This window comes from Cydia strobilella, chromosome 22 (assembly GCF_947568885.1).
Source record: "Cydia strobilella chromosome 22, ilCydStro3.1, whole genome shotgun sequence".
In the NCBI taxonomy this organism is placed as follows: domain Eukaryota; kingdom Metazoa; phylum Arthropoda; class Insecta; order Lepidoptera; family Tortricidae; genus Cydia; species Cydia strobilella.
The window spans coordinates 7,988,938-8,007,294 of NC_086062.1; the positions used below are offsets into that span (position 1 = coordinate 7,988,938).

The following is an 18,357-nucleotide window of genomic DNA, read 5'->3' on the forward strand; positions in this document are numbered from 1 at the left end:
CCATGGACATTTTTTGAACTTTATATGTATGATTTTTACGTATTTTTTATAGACTTAATACAAGACTCGTTTTGTATTGTGACATGTATGACTGTCTGTATTTTTATGTAGAATAAGCGACGTAATTAGATTTTTTATGAGCTAAATAAAATATACACTATGTTAATATTTTTTACCAAATAAAATCGGTGGATGTGATATCATACTGATACTGCATACTATTTCACTATAACAACAAAGTATACAATCCTATTTAGTTTTTTTTTTATCGGAAAGCAATATAATTTAAGTAAAAATATGAATAATAAAAAGGTATTTTTTCGTTCCGTACGGAAATTATAGTGAAATATCTCCGTTTGCATTCGAAACTGCGTTAAAGTAAGAAAACTGAAAAAGAGCATGTAAACTACACAAACATACAGGTGGCAAAAAAATAAGTGCATTGCCAAAAAAATATTACCCTTCCATAGAAAATGGACCTGCCAAAATGTATGAAACAGCCAAATTTTTTTTCGCGATTGCGTGATTGGTCCCATAGTAAAAGTTGCTCAGTATAATCTCAAAACCTCCCTGGCAACGGGAATGCACTTATTTTTCAGCCACCGTGTATAAAACGAGGAGGTTTCTATTGATATTTCATTCTCGGGAGAAATTAAGACTGCCACAGTTTCTATTTTTTGATACTTGGCGCCTAGTTTTGCATGTTTAATAAGTAGTTATTTCTGCAATATTTCAGACATTGTTGACTGCCTACGAAACGTAAAATTTAATTCAATAGGGTTGGCAACAGTCAATGGTTGGCATAGATGTCATCCAAGTCATAAAATTCCAAAAAAATACAAGAATTTGACAGTTCTAGGGATTGACAGGTAAATCAATGCTGGCGCCATCTGTAAAACACTTCGACCGGCCAACCCCACTGAATACACGATCAAAATATCATCATTATCATTATTCCACCTAGTTCCCAATATATTCTGGATTCTGGGACTTGTTCGATATTTGTATTTATTTAATGTACCTAAAAATCTCGCTTAAAAATGACGAGTTCGAATTCAAACGTAGTTCACATCCAACCGGTAACTTCCTGTAGAGGGCGCGCGGCATTCCACTGTAGGTTAAGGCTGAACAACGAGGCTAATATTGAGTTATTTATCCCTTCCCTACTATTAGTTATAAGACCCACGAATTTTAGAGTTCCGTACCTGAAGGGTAAAAAGACTCCTCTGTCCGTCTGTCTGTCACCAGCGGCCGTGGCACGGTCGCATTTTTATCACCTGTCACGTTCGAACAAGTATGTAAGTGCGAAAGTGACAGGCGATAAAAATGGAACCGTGCTGCCACCGCTGGATGTATCTCATGAACCGTGATAGCTAGACAGTTGAAATTTTCACATATGATGTATTTCTGTTGCCGCTATAACACCAAATACTAAAAAGTACGGAACCCTCGGTGGACGTGTGTTAACAGTTCCTAATTATCACCAGGATATTTTTAATTTTAATTGCTATTAATGTTATAGGTAGTGTTGGCTACAACTAGTCTTAGGTTAGAAGTCTAAGTTAAAGGGGTAAACTCAGTTATAGTCTTTCAAGTCGTAGTTTTTTAAATGCTTGTGATTCAAAAGAACTTAATTCGTGTAAAAAAAAACAAGGATTTAATTTAATTGTGCGTACTAAAAATAATTGATATTGAAAGTCTTTGTTTAACTAAACCATCAACAACCGTTTAGGGGTCTAGTCTAGAATTAGTTTAAAGGAACCCTAGATTGGTTTAACCTCAACTTCCCGAGGTCTAAATTTGCCAGCCTAAAAACGAACTTTTATATAAGAAGCGAGGGGTCAAATTGGAATCTAAACAAGCGAATCGATGATGAGAGATGACTAGGAAAGACACCAAAGAATAGTTTTAGCCAACACTATTATGTAACCAAATAATTTCGATTTACTAAACGGCCTACAAACCACATACCCCCCGAATGTGTTCAGTATTAGATTGGGAATGCGCGAGCCCCGCGACTGAGGTTTAGCTTTTTGTAACGATGTAACACGTAGAAATGTTATGACTTTTTTATAAACCAACCGTAGAGTAAGTTAGGTTAGTACGAATCGGAAACTACCTGCGAGGTGGGGCGAGTTGAATGGTGCTAATGTTCTTTAAAGCGCCATTTAGACGGTTCAAGATATTTTCGTTACAGTCTGGCAAAAAAGAGTAGAAATTAAAAAGTGGCAACACTGTAGTGTCGTCCCGTTTTTCTTAGATTGATTTGAATGGGACGACACTACAGTGTTGCCACTTTTTAATTTCTACTTTTTTTTTGCCACTGTATATTACGGTCGAATATTGCACGCAAGTTCTTGGACAGTCTAAATAGGTTTTACATTTGAGTCTGGCAAAGTTAAATCTACTATAAAATAATGGCAACGTCACCATAAACACCAATCTTCTATGAAAATGTGATGGTTATGGTGTTGCCAAATTATTTTACAACGGACTTAACCTATTATAAGTCATGAAATAAAACTATGAAAACGGATTATATCGCGTATATTGAATTTATAATACATCCCGACGTTTCGAACTCTTTACAGCGTTCGTGGTCAACGGGTGACACGGGTGACGGGTCACCCGTTGACCACGAACGCTGTAAAGAGTTCGAAACGTCGGGATGTATTATAAATTCAATATACGCGATATAATCCGTTTTCATAGTTTTATTTCATGAGTAACTATCGCGGTAACCGAAGACAATACTATTATAAGTCATAAGGGTGTCAGAAATTATGCAAAATTGAACCCTATCATTTTGAGAGTTCATAATCATGTGGGAAATATATTCCCTTATAAAGACTTAAAGCTGGCCTCGGCTACTCTAGACTGGACTGGCTAAAAATAATGATTGGCCGTCATGTTTTTGGCAATGGTATTTTGTAACATTCGATCATGCGGCTAAAGACTCTCCTTCAATTTAAGACAAATATTTTTTCTTATTTTTAGCTGAAACAAATTTATCATAGATTCAAATATTTATTTACGAAGCTTACGAGAAATATCGGTATCACTAAGGACAAATAAAACAATGAGAAAGTGTCTGCACAAAGCGTTCCTCCAACATTCAGCACGATTTATTGAACGGGAGTTGTTATTTTGACCTGCTTCAAAATAACAACTTCCGTTTAATAGATGGCGCTGCGGAACCGGAAACCAGAGGTCTAAGCACCCAACAAAATGTATGAAACTGAGACCTGCTGCGGTAGTATCGCCATCTGGCCCCTGTTTCACCACACTGACAAATGTCGGCTGACATTGACATTCACCGTACATGAAAACAACGAGAAACAAGTCAACATTGACGCTGTGTATCGTCGTTGCTTACCGACTCAACACGATCTTATTTGTAGAGCCATAAGAGCGTGTCACATGTTTTTGCGGCCTTCGGAGAGTAACATATTATTGCAGGTCAGGTGTCAATTGTCAAGTTGGTGACCTGAATATTGGAGGAACGGGATTTTGTATAAACGTTGTAAATCTTTTTGTTTTATGTATACTAGTCTAGATTTGAAGCCTATTGGTCCACTTGACTCGCCCCACCGCAACGGTGACAAGCCCCTGTAGGGGTGCAAAATTTTAATTTAAACGATAATTTGAACAATTCAAGCTCAGACCGCTTCTAGTAGACGCGCTTTTTAACGTTTACGCTGTTTTTTTAACTGAACACACTACCTACTAGCTAGTTATGTCCGTTATTAAATTTGGAAATACACATTTTGAAACCCTTGTCCATATAAATACCTAATGATAGCAACTCATCCGTCGTTTAAGGTAAAAGTCTACTTCGGAGGAAAATGGACCGTTGGCGCTTGTTAAGGTAATTTTTAACGCTTTTGCTAAACGAAACCCTTTCACTTTGAAATAAATCCCTCTGCCTTATAAAGGCTTATCGTGAAACGCACTTTTGGCACTTAGAATTTTCAATGCTGATTATTTGATTAAACTTGTTATATCTTAAACAAAAAAAAGGAAATCGTTGTTTTTATCTGAATCGCACGAACGGACAAAATATGACATTTTGCGTTTATAGAAGTGTGTTCAATTAAAAAATGTTGCCTAAATGAAATAAATATTATTAATTTCTTCAATTAGTCTTATAGTATGTGTAGTAAATATATGTCTATATATATATAAATACTCAATACATCCTGAACTCGTATTTTATTAAGAATATGCAAAATATTTAAGTAAGTCAGTGCCATAACAGTGATCTTCTTCTCACACCAAATGTTGCTACACATATTAGAAGACAAACAAATACAAAAATATATAGTTATGTATGCTTCGGATGTAAATATACTGCTAAGTCTTATATCGCCCTTGGATATTGTATGTTTTTATTTAATTTTTGTACCTTTGGCGGTTGTAAAACTGGAAATATTAATTTTATTGTGTTTTTATTTTTGTAAATATATAATGCAGGTCATGTAACAATATTTTTGAAAATATACCATTATTTAGACTTCCTGTGTTTGATTTTTGTAATATAGGGGATCTTATATTGGCCATGTGGTTCGTTTTATCCCTACTAATATGACAAATGCGAAAGTAACTCTGTCTGTCTTTTACTTATTCACGCTTAAACCTTTCAAACGATGAAATTTGGTATTGGACTGTATGGAGATAGTTTGATCATCAATATCATCATCATCTCACGTAGACGTAATCGCGGGCAGAAGCTGGTTAGTTAATAACACATACATTAAAACTAGCATAAAATTTCACATTTTGCGATGGCGTACTTTGTCATCGGTTGTAGTTTCATTGGGTGAGCCCCGGTTTCACCTGGGAACGGAGAGAAAATTGGGAAACATGTAATTGATTACAATTTATTTATCACATTTAGGTACACATTTTACATTCAACTTTTTTTTACGATAGTTATTTATTTACATTATACCTTAACCCTTTACCAGGCTGACAGTTGAAAACTGACAATCGAATGTCAGTCTTACTGATCGAAAATACATAAAACACGTGTTTGAAGTGCCGTATGTGGGAAATATATATCCCTTAGCCTGGTAAAAGGTTAATCAAATAATCATAAAAAGAGCCTTTAGCTCAAAGTTTCCTTAACTACCTCTTTTTGTATAAATAAACTCATAACGCCGTGTGCCCCGCATTTTGTTGAGGTACTTCTATCATGAGCTCCGTCAGGTCGTCACTTATTTTGACATGCACCATCTTCTTCCATTCTGGAAAAAAAGATAGTTTTGTAACTACGCTTACTACCCTTACTACTAGTAATTAATATTTAGGATATGTAATGTGTTTGTTGGAACATATCTCAGATTTTATTTTATTGTAACATGTCTCACACCTCAGAGAACTTTGGTTATTATTTATCATGATGTTAGTCCTTATTCACCACTAGATGATCTGGCCATATTTTTATTATATATTTATAGGTCTTACTTCTTACTATGACATATTTTATTATGGTTGTGTACAGGTTAAACTTGTGCAGTCAGGTTTTTGTCCCGTCTTGTTTTCCTGACTTAGGTATTTGGCCCTAGCAATCAAGGTGGTGTATCCAATGTTGTCCTTACCCGATTTCATTGGATATGGAGCTCGTAAATTATTAAATTAATTTGTCTACAAGCTTAATCAATTTGAATGCAATAAATCATGTTCGTTAGCATTCATAACTGTTTATTTTATACTTCATCCCCCTATAGTCTAGACCCTTATTTACTAAACTTTAGTATTACTTTCCAAAGGTTCAATAGTAGAGTAGGTAGAGGAAAGTTTCATTATTTAAGATTAAGTTTCATTATTTAAGATTATAAAGCTTTAGTAGTAGAGCTTCTTGGCCTGGCTAAGACATCACACCATGTCTGTAATATGCTGTATGTCAGATAGTCGTCAGTCCGTATTGTGTATGACCATTGGCCGACTATTTTCGACAGAAGGGAACGCCTGTTAATGGCTATTCCGTTTGGTTATATCCTCCTAGGTCGCAGGCGATGATAGACGATGACTGGCGGGGACTGCCGAGTATGCCCTCTACACTATCGTGCCCGCCAGTCATCGTCTATCATTGCCGATAGTGTAGAGGAGCCATTAGACGGGCAAAGTCTCCGTATCTCAGTGGTAGACGGTGATGAGTGGTGGTGAGTGGTGGGTGGTGGTAGTGGTGGTGGTGGTGATATGGGCGGCTGGTATCCCGAAGTCGCGAGTTCAAATCTCGCTACAGGGCGAGGCGGTATATAAATTTTGCATTATTTTTACTTCAACTTATCTTTTGTAAATCTAATAATATCGATCAAACTATATGGAACTTGGACTGTACCTTCTCCAGTGACTTCGTGCTTGACTTCCAGCAGCTGATCATCTTCGTTGACGTCGGCGAACACCACCTCCGGGACGCTCCTGTCCTCGTCATCATACCCTGGAAATAATAGATTATTTGATAAGGGAGCAAAGTTGTTGTTTGCCGCCCGTGTTCATATTGAAATCTTTTTTTATACTACGTCGGTGACTAACAAGCATACGGCGCGCCTAATGGTAAGCGGTCTCCTTAGCTTATGGACGCCTGCAAATCCAGAGGTGTTACATGCGCATTGCCGACCGTAACTCTTCGCACCCTCGTTGAGCTCTGGCAACCTTACTCACCGGCAGGAACACAACACTATGAGTAGGGTCTAGTGTAATTTGGCTGCGGTTTTCTTAATGATAAATTCATAAAATGTTCACCACCGCGAGAGAAATACTGGCTGTTATGAATAGATTATATGCCCGCGCTTTTAAAAAATAAAAATAAATAATCAATAAATAGTGGCTTCGTAAGCTTCATACCTCGCGAATCCTCATAGTTTCGCCAATTTGAAAAAATCCAAGAATTTGATTGACAAGAAAAATCTTTAGAATTATAGAGCCTGCTCACAAAATTTCACGAGAATCAGATGTAGAGGACATCCGGTCAGAAATACAAAGGCATTTTTGCCGAAGCTGAAACGGAGACCTTCGCTCTCGCTTGGTCATTTATTAGTACCTATCGTGCCGTCCATCCGTATCCTCTTAATCGGGCGCCGCTCGGTGGCCGTTTTCCTCTTAAGCTGGGGATCCTCTGGGTCCGGCAGTTTCGACACCCGCGCCACTTCGGCGCGGATCGCACGCTTTACCTCTTCGGATAGGTCGACGCTGCTGTGATTCCTGTGGTTTTAAATTTTTCATACCTTGTCATTTTATGTACTTAAGTGTCTTGGGAAAACCTGGACGTTAAGATACTCAAAATACTTTACATTTCATTAATCGCTTGCTGGTGATTCGGTCAGAGTGTACCAAAGGGGACCCATGGAAAAAAGAGAAATTTTTTGACGAAAAGTACAAATTTCCGAACCCAACTTTTTACAAATTTGTCGTGTAAGAAATGACAAATTAAGTATATTTTGTCAGTTAACATTTTTCTCTAGGATCCTATGGAGATAAGTGAGGTTGTAACAGACAATAGTACAAGAACATAAGCCGGTTCTTTGATCGCAGTCAACCTAACACACCCCTCCTCGCTTCGCTCGTCGTCGCACCTATCTTGCCTCTGTTGCTTATTCTAAATTCCTAACGCCTTTAAAAATTGTCGATTACTACCCCGCCTATCTCCATAATGGTTGATCTTAGAGAAAAATGATACATGACAAAAGATACTTTAATATTTCTTACATACATGATGAAGTAAAAAGTTGGTGATATGTTGAAAAAAATACTATTTTTTTTCTGTCCTCCAAAATCTTCAAATTTTGAAGTGCAATATCTCGATATTTTTAAATTTGAGTCCTGGGTACCCTTTGCTACACCCCAACCGGTGACCCTGAATAAGCTGGATGTCATGGGTAGGAAGTGTTACCTGTATTTGGTGATGGGCTCATCGTCGCTGTCCGAGTCGGGCGTGACGTGCTTCGCGGAGAAAAACTCGCGCCACTTGCCGATCAGATCGTCCGCCAATTTCTAGAAGCGTATGTAGAATAAAATAAGATGCCTATTTTTTTTTCTAAAGCTCATGAAGATAAGGGCTGCTAAACTACAATTACAGCTCTGGATTTCCTACGAATATTTATGACGAACCACCACTAAAGATAAATATATAGGTACTTTCAAAACTGCGTGGCGCTATCTTTAATAATTCCATACATAAAATGTATTTAGGTATTATATTTTCATTGTACCTTTATGCTTGCGAGAGCAGTCAGATAAATTCAGAAGTTATAAATGGGCCATTTTTTATTTTTTTGTCAGATGTTGATAAAATTTTTAGGTTGAAAAGCTCCTTATTCTGGTCGGAATAAACACGAAATGACAAATAGGACAAAAAATATATGAAAATTCCCATTGGGTTATAGAAAATTCCATAAGTTTTCCGTAACACAGTGGAAGATTTTGTAGGAAATACGTTGAAATTGCGCTTATGTTGTACAGAATGAACTATCTATCCACCAAATTTTATTATAATCTGAAAAAAATTAAAAAATGACAAAATAAAAAATATTACCCAAATAACAGCAAGTTGACACATGCAAAAAAACCGGCCAAGTGCGAGTCGGACTCGCGCACGAAGTGTTCCGTACCATAACGGGAAAAAAACAGCAAAAAAAATCACGTTTGTTGTATGGGAGCCCCATTTAAATATTTATATTATTCTGTTTTTAGTATTTGTTGTTATAGCGGCAACAGAAATACATCATCCGTGAAAATTTCAACTGTCTAGCTATCACGGTTCATGAGATACAGCCTGGTGACAGACAGACAGACGGACAGCGGAGTCTTAGTAATAGGGGTCCCGTTTTTACCCTTTGGGTACGGAACCCTAAAAACTAAGGCACTAAGGCAGTCTTCACATTGGTTGCAGACCCGCACTATGCTCCGGTGTGAATTCAGGATATAACGGGGCTATAAACCTGTATTGTGCCTCACACTCCGGAGCGGCGTGCAGATCCAAACTCATTGTAAGTGGTAGGCTTGTGTAGTACATGTACTAAAATCAAAAAGACACGATTCCCTCCACTGTACTAGACCGAACTATTCCCTAATGATTCTGCTCTTAGTACGTTTTAGTAAACTACACGCGAACGAAGCAGAATGGGAGCGAGGACCGAGGAGTAACAATGACAGCAAAGCGATCCGAGTGATCCAACTCATCCAACCGAACTAAAACTAAACTTCGACTCTCCCTGTGTACTACTGTACTAAAAGACCGAACTAGTACAGTTGTGAGATTGTACTAGTTGGGAGCGATCTTTTCAGTGCACGAGCATGCACAACTCTAGTGAGTGGTCTTCACATGATTAAACTTCAACCTATTTAATTCTTTCAGATTTTGATTGTTAAACTTTAATCTTCTTACATGTTTCAAAGGCTTGGGCATCCTCAGCATATAATGATCCGGATGTGTCTCTCGCATCTCGCATTTCTGGCACAGATCATAGTCCGCGCAAGAGACGCATTTGTACCGGAACCCAGAGACTGCCAGCCCGCAGCTATCACACACAATGCCTTTGTGATTGTGGACCTCGCTATCTGGAATATGTTGAACAATCAAAAATAGGTGATATCAAAACATGAATCTAGTATAACTGGATCGGACATGAGGGGTGGGGGGAAATGACCGAACGGGATAGTTATATGTATCTTTCAGTAGGAGTAGCAGAGAGAGCGCTCTTATTGTTTGTCCTTGTCACAGTCTCAGTTTTTTTTTTATTCCCCACCGTAAATCTAGTGTGGTTTATGGTGGGCTACAAATCTATTCGACTAATCATATTGTCGCATTGCGTATGTTCTGTCCCTCACGGGCGCACGCGTATAGCTCATCTATGTAATGCTAGGTATATGTATCAAAAAGTTTATTCACACAAGGATGTTGACAAAAAAAGGCTAATTTTATTTACTCAGTATGTGTATTATAATATTATCTCCACATAAAAGTATTTGGGTCTAGCTTTTGCCTGCGACTTCGTCTGAATTAGTAATTTAGGTAACTTAATTTTTAAACAAATCTACTTTAAAATCCATCCTTTTTTCACCCCCAAATTGGTCTACTATAAACTTCGACCCCATTTTTAACACCCTTAAGAAATGATATCGTGGATAAAAATTATTCTATGTATATCCTTCCCCACAGCTCAAACAATCCCCATACCAAGTTTCATCTTAATCAGTTCAGCGGTTATTGATTCCCCATACATATGTCCTTCCCCGGGACTCAAACTATCTGCATACCAAAACTTCAACTAAATCGGTTCAGCAGTTTAAAGTGTAAAGAGGTAACAGACAGACACACTTTCGCATTTAAAATGTTAGTATGGATTTACTGTGTGTGTGTGTGTGTGTGTGTGTGTGTGTGTGTGTGTGTGTGTGTATGTGTGTTTCTTTACATGCTTTGTTAAGCAGAATGTATGTATTTTTACATTGTAAGAACTTGTTTTGTGTACTACATTCTTGTAAATAAATAAATGATTTAATTGATAAATTATGGTAATTGCCACAGCAAATCAGGGACCTCCAAACTTTATGACCCAGAAGCAGATGGTAGAAACTTGGCTTTTAATGGCAGCTGTTACAGTTTCAATCTAGGCGTAGGCATTCTGACTTCCATTGCAGGCTGCATTGCTGCTGGGGGCTGTAGACCTGTACCGCTGGCTATATTTTGACCCCAAGGTTATAAAAATATTAAAGTCAATTCTGTTTTCGCTTATGAATACTTTGTTAAGATGTAAATCTTACATTTTGTTTTGTGTCATATATATAATTTGCTTTTCTAGTAATTTGTTATTTTGTGGTAATTATTTTTTATTTTGAATTATCTTGGAGAAAAAAATATTCGAGAGAAAACATGTAACTGTGTTGCATTCAGGATAGTGTTTTTAGTGTGAAAACATAGTTTGTGTCAATTACGTCCACTGCAATCTGATACTATGTCATAATATTCTAAATGACACAAAAAAAAATTAGAGTTAAAAAAAATTACTTAGGTCGAATTTAATCGTTTAAATAGGTCCATTAAATGATTTTGTGTCTTATTAAGGCATAGCTTCATAAGATATTTGATGATTTTGTTGTAACAGGCTGTCACCGTTACAAAAGAATATTAAAGATATTAGAGTTTACATCTTATTAATTTGAAATGCGGGATAAATAAGATGTATGAATTTGTGTCACTTGCATCCACTGCATAAACAAATATTACAAAAATATTATTTGCGTTCAAACGAAGCTAGCGGGCGGTCTGAATGGGCAACGGAGGCCGTGCAGGGTGGGGCCGCGGCGTGACCTTGCCGTACGCAACGCATGTTTACTTCGCCTGTGCGCCAAATTAATGCAACTTATTCAAAGAAGTTACGCAAACAACACAACAACAAGCAACAAGCAAGCAAAGAATGCGTCGAATTATCTTTTACCTATTTAAAACTCATAGATATTGTACAATGTCACCATTATGCAAAAGAACTGTAAGTACATGTTTGATTTGCGAGCGAGCTGGCAACATTGCGCAGGGAAATCTTAAAAATATCGCGTTTACGTGAACGCCACATACATTTGTGACAGTGATAGGGAAAAGGTACCACTAAAGTAAAATTTGGTTATTAATACCGTGACTTTCTTTCATTCTTCGATAAAAAAAATTGCTATTTATGCAACAAGTGCGGAAATCATCTTTACGCACGTGTATCATACAATGTTTTACTATGCATTGTGCGAGTAAATAAAAAAACATGTCATGGCAAATAAGTTTAATTATTAAAAGGAGTGTTTTAAATCGACACGAGTTGCGAATTACCTATTCGCACGTGTATCGTACGTTTTACAGTACATATGGCCCTTTAAACTTTCGACATATGCACGGGAAGTGCTCTTTTCCGCACTAGTGCGAGAAAGTAGCACCATTTGTACTGTAAAAAAAAATTGAAAACAAAAAGCACTAGTGCGGAAAAGCAGTACTTTCCGCACGATATGGCTCCGTAGGAAACGCACTTTTCGAGCACATGCATTGTAAAAAAATATATAGGACTGTATCTCCTAAACCATGCGTCGTAGCGCAAAAATAATAAAATTTTCGTTCCCCTTTATGTAACCCAAAAGTAATACATGAAAAATACAATAAAAAAAAAAGAAACAAAATCTTTATAGGGCTGTATTAGCTGTATCTCCTATATCGTGCATCGTAGCGCAAAAATAATCAAATTTTCGCTCCCCTTTAAGAAGCCCCTAATTAAGATTTAAAAACGCAAAAAAGAAAAAAAAAGAGGAAAAAATCTTTATAGGGCTGCATCTCTTAAACCGTGCATCGTAGCACAAAAATAATCAAATTTTCATTCCCCTTAAGAAACCCTTAATTAAAACTTTAAAAAAAACCAGGAAAAAAACTTTATAGAGCTATTATAGCTATATATATATAGATATAATATCTCCTAAACCGTGCGTGGTGGCGCAAAAATAATAAAATTTTCGTTCCCCTTTATGCAACCCATAATTTATATTTAAAAAAAAAACGCAAAATTTAAAAAAAAAATCATTATAGGGCTGTATCTCTTAAACCATGCGTCGTAGCGCAAAAATAATTAAAAAAAAACCCTTTAAGAAACCCGTAATTAATACTTAAAAAAAAACAAAAAAACCAGGAAAAAAAACTTTATAGAGCTGTATCTCCTAAACCGTGCGTGGTACCGCAAAAACAATAAAATTTTCGTTCCCCTTTATGCAACCCATAATTTATATTTAAAAAAACGCAAAATTTAAAAAAAGTCTTTATAGGGCTGTATCTCCTAAACCATGTGTCGTAGCGCAAAAATAATAAAATTTTCGTTCCCCTTTATGAAACCCCAAAGTAATATACAAAAAACACAATGTAAAAAAGAAAAAAAGAAAAAAAAACAATAAAAAAATCTTTATAGGGCTGTATCTCCTAAACCATGCGTCGTAGCGCAAAAATAATAAAATTTTCGTTCCCCTTTATGCAACCCATAATTTATATTTAAAAAAAACGCAAAATTTAAAAAAAAATCATTATAGGGCTGTATCTCTTAAACCATGCGTCGTAGCGCAAAAATAATTTAAAAAACCCCTTTAAGAAACCCGTAATTAATACTTAAAAAAAAAAACAAAAAAAAAACCAGGAAAAAAACTTTATAGAGCTGTATCTCCTAAACCGTGCGTGCCGCAAAAACAATAAAATGTTCGTTCCCCTTTATGCAACCCATAATTTATATTTAAAAAAACGCAAAATTTAAAAAAAAAATCTTTATAGGGCTGTATCTCCTAAACCATGCGTCGTAGCGCAAAAATAATAAAATTTTCGTTCCCCTTTATGAAGCCCCAAAATAATATACAAAAACAAGAAAAAGAAAGAAAAAAATAATAACAAAAAAACTTTATAGGGCTGTATTTCCTAAACCGTGCATCGTAGCGCAAAAATAATCAATATCCGTTCCCCTTTAAGAAGCCCCTAATTAAGATTTAAAAACGCAAAAAAGAAAAAAAAAACATTTTAGGGCTGTATCTCCTAAACCGTGCGTCGTAGCGCAAAAATAATAAAATTTTCGTTCCCTTTTATGAAACCCCAAAGTAATAACAAAAAACGCAATGACAAAAAAAAGAAAAAAAAAACAACAAAAAAACTTTAGGGATGTATCTCCTAAACCGTGCATGGTAGCGAAAAATAATCAAATTTTCGTTCCCCTTAAGAAGCCCTTAATTAAGATTTAGAAACGTAAAAAAGAAAAAGAAAAAAATCTATATAGGGCTGTATCTCCTAAACCGTGCGTCGTAGCGCAAAAATAATTAAATTTTCGTTCCCCTTTATGAAACCCCAAAGTAATATACAAAAAACACAATGTAAAAAAGAAAAAAAGAAAAAAACAATAAAAAAAACTTTATAGGGCTGTATCTCCTAAACCGTGCGTCGTAGCGCAAAAATAATCAAATTTTCTTTCCTATTTATTCAACCCTTAATTTATATTTAAAAAAAAACGCTTTCACTAAACTGCTGTAACTCGGAAACTTAGAATCCACAAAGGGGACTTTACTAAATTATGACACATATTAAAGCCTGACCTAATATATGATCATTGTCAAGAGGGCGCTGTTCATTCTCATGTATAGGGTGACAGTTCAGTATAGTATGAAAAAATATTGTATTTAATGAACATCATCATCAATGTAATTAATGTTGCTTGCCACGCTTAAACATAACAAAAATCACAATAAATTGCGTCTTAAAATAAACTTAAAAAGTCTACTAAAAATCGAAACAAGAGTAATTTTTAAGTCGCTGTTGTGACATTCTCAATCAAAAGGTAGGTACCACTTTGTCGTTTACCATAAAGACGAAATTTGATTATATCTTTATACAAATAACCTGTCAGAGAAAGTGGTACCTTTTGATTAGGAACGTCACAAATGTTGGTCAGTATGAGGAGTGCAGCCTACAGTTTATTTTTAATTATATTTATATACCTACTACGGTAAGATTGATAAGACAATGTAATTATGCCTCCGAATGAAATAAATACACTGTATCGCAAAACTTAGTGGCGAGACAGCTCATAATGCCATCTCTTGGTTGGTCTTAACAAGGGTAAAGGAGATAGTATTAAGATCTCAGTCGCCAGCTGATATTGCGGCAAGTATAATAAGCACCCCACCCGCGTAGGTACCCTTCCCCGCGCACGCCCTCCTTGCTCAATTGAGTTTTATTTTGCCAGATAGTAAAAAAACCGTGGATCAAAATGACCCAAATTATGAATGATGTCTCAATGTGGTATTATAATATTGTAGACGTAAACTTAATAATATGAATTTTTTTTTGTGGCAGATACAGGGTGTTAATTAGAAAAAAATTTTTTTAAATAAAAGCGGTGGATGAATTTGACACAGATTTGTTTGAATAACATATAACAATGTTCTGTAAAGTACAACACTTCACTTACCGACTCTAATATTTTTTTAGGCGTTTTAGGATCAATATTAGGTATTTATTAAATGCCATTATAGCCGTGGATGAAAATGACACAAAATGCGTGTGTACGTCGGAAGCCACTTTGCCTTTACAGGGAAACAAAGAATTTCGTCTCGAATATTTTTTTTACAGAATGCTGATTGAAAAAAGAAATACCTAAATTTCTACCTAAGCAAATACCTAGGATGACACAAAATATTATTTTTAGGTTTAGTATATGGTCTGGAAACTATATATAAAAAATAAGCAACATTAATATTCTTATAACCTCAGAAGTTATTGGTACAGGTCTACTGGGCTGTTTGGGCCAGGTTGGGAGACTCCCGTCTTAGAAATTAAAATAGATGAAAGTTTGGTTGAATACTTTTAGAACTGGTAAATCAAAAATACCCTTTTCAGTAGTCCCAGGTAGACAAAGCGAGGGCATAGCAGTGTCACAAAGATGTTTGTTTTTTATAGACGAGGGAGGGAAGTGTCGGGAGCAGAACCGGTGCGAAACCAGCACCTTGTCCTTTTCTAGCAGGTCCGTGCGCCCAGCCGCTTGCAGCCATTGCACTTGCCTGTGATTATAAAAAAAAAATTGTTTAGAGAATTGACCAAAACCATCTCGTGAGGTCTTGCATGAGAGGTCAGTGACCAACAGGATGTTTATAGGCTAGTGGTGATGAGATATGCACAAAAACCTTAAAATTAATCATAAAGACACCATTGATCAAACAAAATGATAAAGTACATGTTGTCAACACCAATGCATGCTTCTCAAATTTTAAAGAATTAAATACATACACGGACAAAAATATAATATAAGATTTACTAGGCATTTTTACATACAATCAAATTAAAATAGTGATATTACAAGTATAAAATTAATACAATACCGTCGTTTTTCTTTCGGCAAACTATAATAGTTCAAATGTTTGTTTTGTTTGCTGTTCCGACCACATCCTTGTACGCAGCAATAATTCACCATTATAACTAAGACTAACTACAAACGACGTTTTTAATTATTTATTATTTTAAAGGACTAGAGGTCTATACACAAATTTATTATTTTTGTTTTGATTTGAGTTTTGACTATTCAGTATTCACCATTTGATTGACAATGATTGGTGATTTTGACAGTTTTGACACCTAACGCTGCCAGCTTACAACTTTTTTTTTCATGACCATGACCTAAATTCTTTCAGCCAGAACTGTGTTCATATGTGTTATTTTAGTCTTGTTTATTTTTTATTTATTTTAACACATGGATTAAATGGTGTTCATTATTTAATATTCAAATAAATAGCCCATTGTCATTGCTTCCATAGTATATTATTAACAACATTTTTTACCGCCATCTAGTGTCGAGTAGTGGATTCGAGCTAGGTGTGGAGCAGGGCTCGGCAACATTTATAGTATGGGCGTAAGGCGTAAAGGCAAAAAATGTATTCACTGTTCATTACTTACTTTTCTGTTATATACAATGTAAATATAGAGTAAATGCATGTTAGTAATTAAGTATTTATAGTAAAATTTGCACGCCGTAAGTCGGCAAAATTGTGCTGGACTTTTCGATGTAACATCTGTGTTAACCATGATTCTAGCAAATCAATTACAAATTACAAAAATAGTTCATGTAGTAATAAAACGTTACACATGACAACAAGCATGAAACGTAACATGTTTTGACCATGGTGTAGAGTTTGTGAAGTTAGGGCTTGTAGAGTTAGGGCGTGTGGAGGAGTTAGAAGCTTGGTTCTACATGAGATCTTACATCGAAACACGTTAAACATCACTTCAACGTTTTGCCTTCCTGTCACACTTACGGACGAATTTACAAGTGCAACACGTCGAATGTGGTTCGCGGCCCTCTGATAACTTTATGACAATGTGAGCCATCTTGGTAACATTTTACATGAAAATGTTTTTGGTGGGATATACCTAATTATTGGTCAAGTTCTGCTGTTCCGTTTCTATTCAAAAATAATAAAAAAGTAAATTTGGCAAATGAAACATCGAACGATGTTTGAACAAGTTTGCAATAGGTTATTTATTACCCTCACTTGCCTGTGTCTCAAAATAACATCCTAGGTATGATTGTCACATTTAGTACACCTATCAACAATCACCTTATCTTTAATTGATGATTTTCAGTTAAATAATAGGCTTTGATCATTTTGACAATCAACTATAAAATCTTGTAATAAAACCGAGGCATTTATATAACACCAACGATTTCGAACCCCTGGATTCGAGTAGCACGCAATTGAAGTTCGCGAAAATCGAGAAGCTTCCGTTCTAGCAATTTCTTATCGATCGACGTGTTCTAGAACGCGGTTCGTGACCTACCTCAAGGTTTCTAGACTACTCCAGAGCAAATAGATAATGAATAATGTAAATATTATGATTAAGCAATACGTTATCTAGATAGTGAAAATTGATGAATTGGTTGATCGTTGATGAACAGGGTGGGTATAATTTTTATGCGACTTATGAAGTGAGGGCTAATGATCGAAAATTTCGCGATTTAAAGTATCACAGGCAGGCCATGATGTTATCCTATCGTTCCCTGCATGAATACTAAATGAATACAACACGCAAAAGATGAATGGAACTTGAATGAATGAATATAATAATATAAGGCAAAAGGACTGTTAAATAACGGTCAGCTGTTCCTTAAACCGTCATGTGTTCGAAAATTTTACCAATTTGGGATTGTTGTAGTCATTCAATACAAAAATTCTAGTATTACTAGACTTAGACATGTGCGTCGATGGCAAAATCATCGTGCGGCGGCGGCGTTCGATGATTTTTTGATCGGCGGCGGCGGCGTGATCGGCGTGACCTCGGCGTGGCATAATTTTTGATACTGCATGAGAACGTGGCAGTAGAAACTAAATTATAGCCTTCTGAGTATTTACTAGGCTATCTAAAACATATTATGTGTGTTTTCTAAATTATTGCCGAAAATTGGCAACTCTTTCTTACCAACCTAACGGTTACCAACACCAACGGTATTAGGATACTTGAAAAGGCTTCATTTTAGGTATAATGACTTTAAGCGTAATACATATAAAATACAAAAATATTTCTTTATAACCCTTCGTATGCTAAATTCCCGGAGCGGGAGGGTAGAAAAATGGCGATGTCTCCAAAGTCCCTTAGACATGACCAGTGCTTTAAGCTCTGTTCTTTTGCAGTTCGGCCTTAAGTAGGGTTGCCACCCATACTATAATATATATATGATATGATATTTATTTATTTCATAATATTACATTACATATAGTATCGTACTATATTTCAGTCACTTGTACTATATATTATACAAAAACGATATAGTACGAAAAATACTATATTTTCATCACTCAAGATTGGGTATA

The 18,357-nt window shown here is 35.9% G+C and overlaps 1 protein-coding gene across 1 annotated transcript; it reads right to left on the reverse strand.

Annotated features, from left to right (window-relative positions):
- Positions 1–4,928: 4,928 nt before the first annotated feature.
- LOC134751433 (uncharacterized) lies at positions 4,929–16,094 on the reverse strand. Its single transcript, XM_063686841.1, has 7 exons — positions 15,874–16,094; positions 15,386–15,555; positions 9,389–9,561; positions 7,895–7,995; positions 7,046–7,206; positions 6,344–6,442; positions 4,929–5,246 (listed from the first exon to the last, which is right to left on the reverse strand). The coding sequence occupies exons 1-7, from the start codon at positions 15,963–15,965 to the stop codon at positions 5,152–5,154; spliced, it is 891 nt and encodes a 296-aa protein (XP_063542911.1). The 5' UTR covers positions 15,966–16,094; the 3' UTR covers positions 4,929–5,151.
- Positions 16,095–18,357: the final 2,263 nt, after the last annotated feature.

Bases quoted from the DNA above. Each gene is read 5' to 3' on its own strand.
- LOC134751433 (XM_063686841.1), bottom strand. From the start codon at position 15,965: ATGGTGAATTATTGCTGCGTACAAGGATGTGGTCGGAACAGCAAACAA. The intron at 15,556-15,873 runs GTATTGTATTAA...TTATAATCACAG, and splicing joins TTGCCGAAAGAAAAACGACG to GCAAGTGCAATGGCTGCAAG. The intron at 7,207-7,894 runs GTAACACTTCCT...TTAAAACCACAG, and splicing joins GAGCCCATCACCAAATACAG to GAATCACAGCAGCGTCGACC.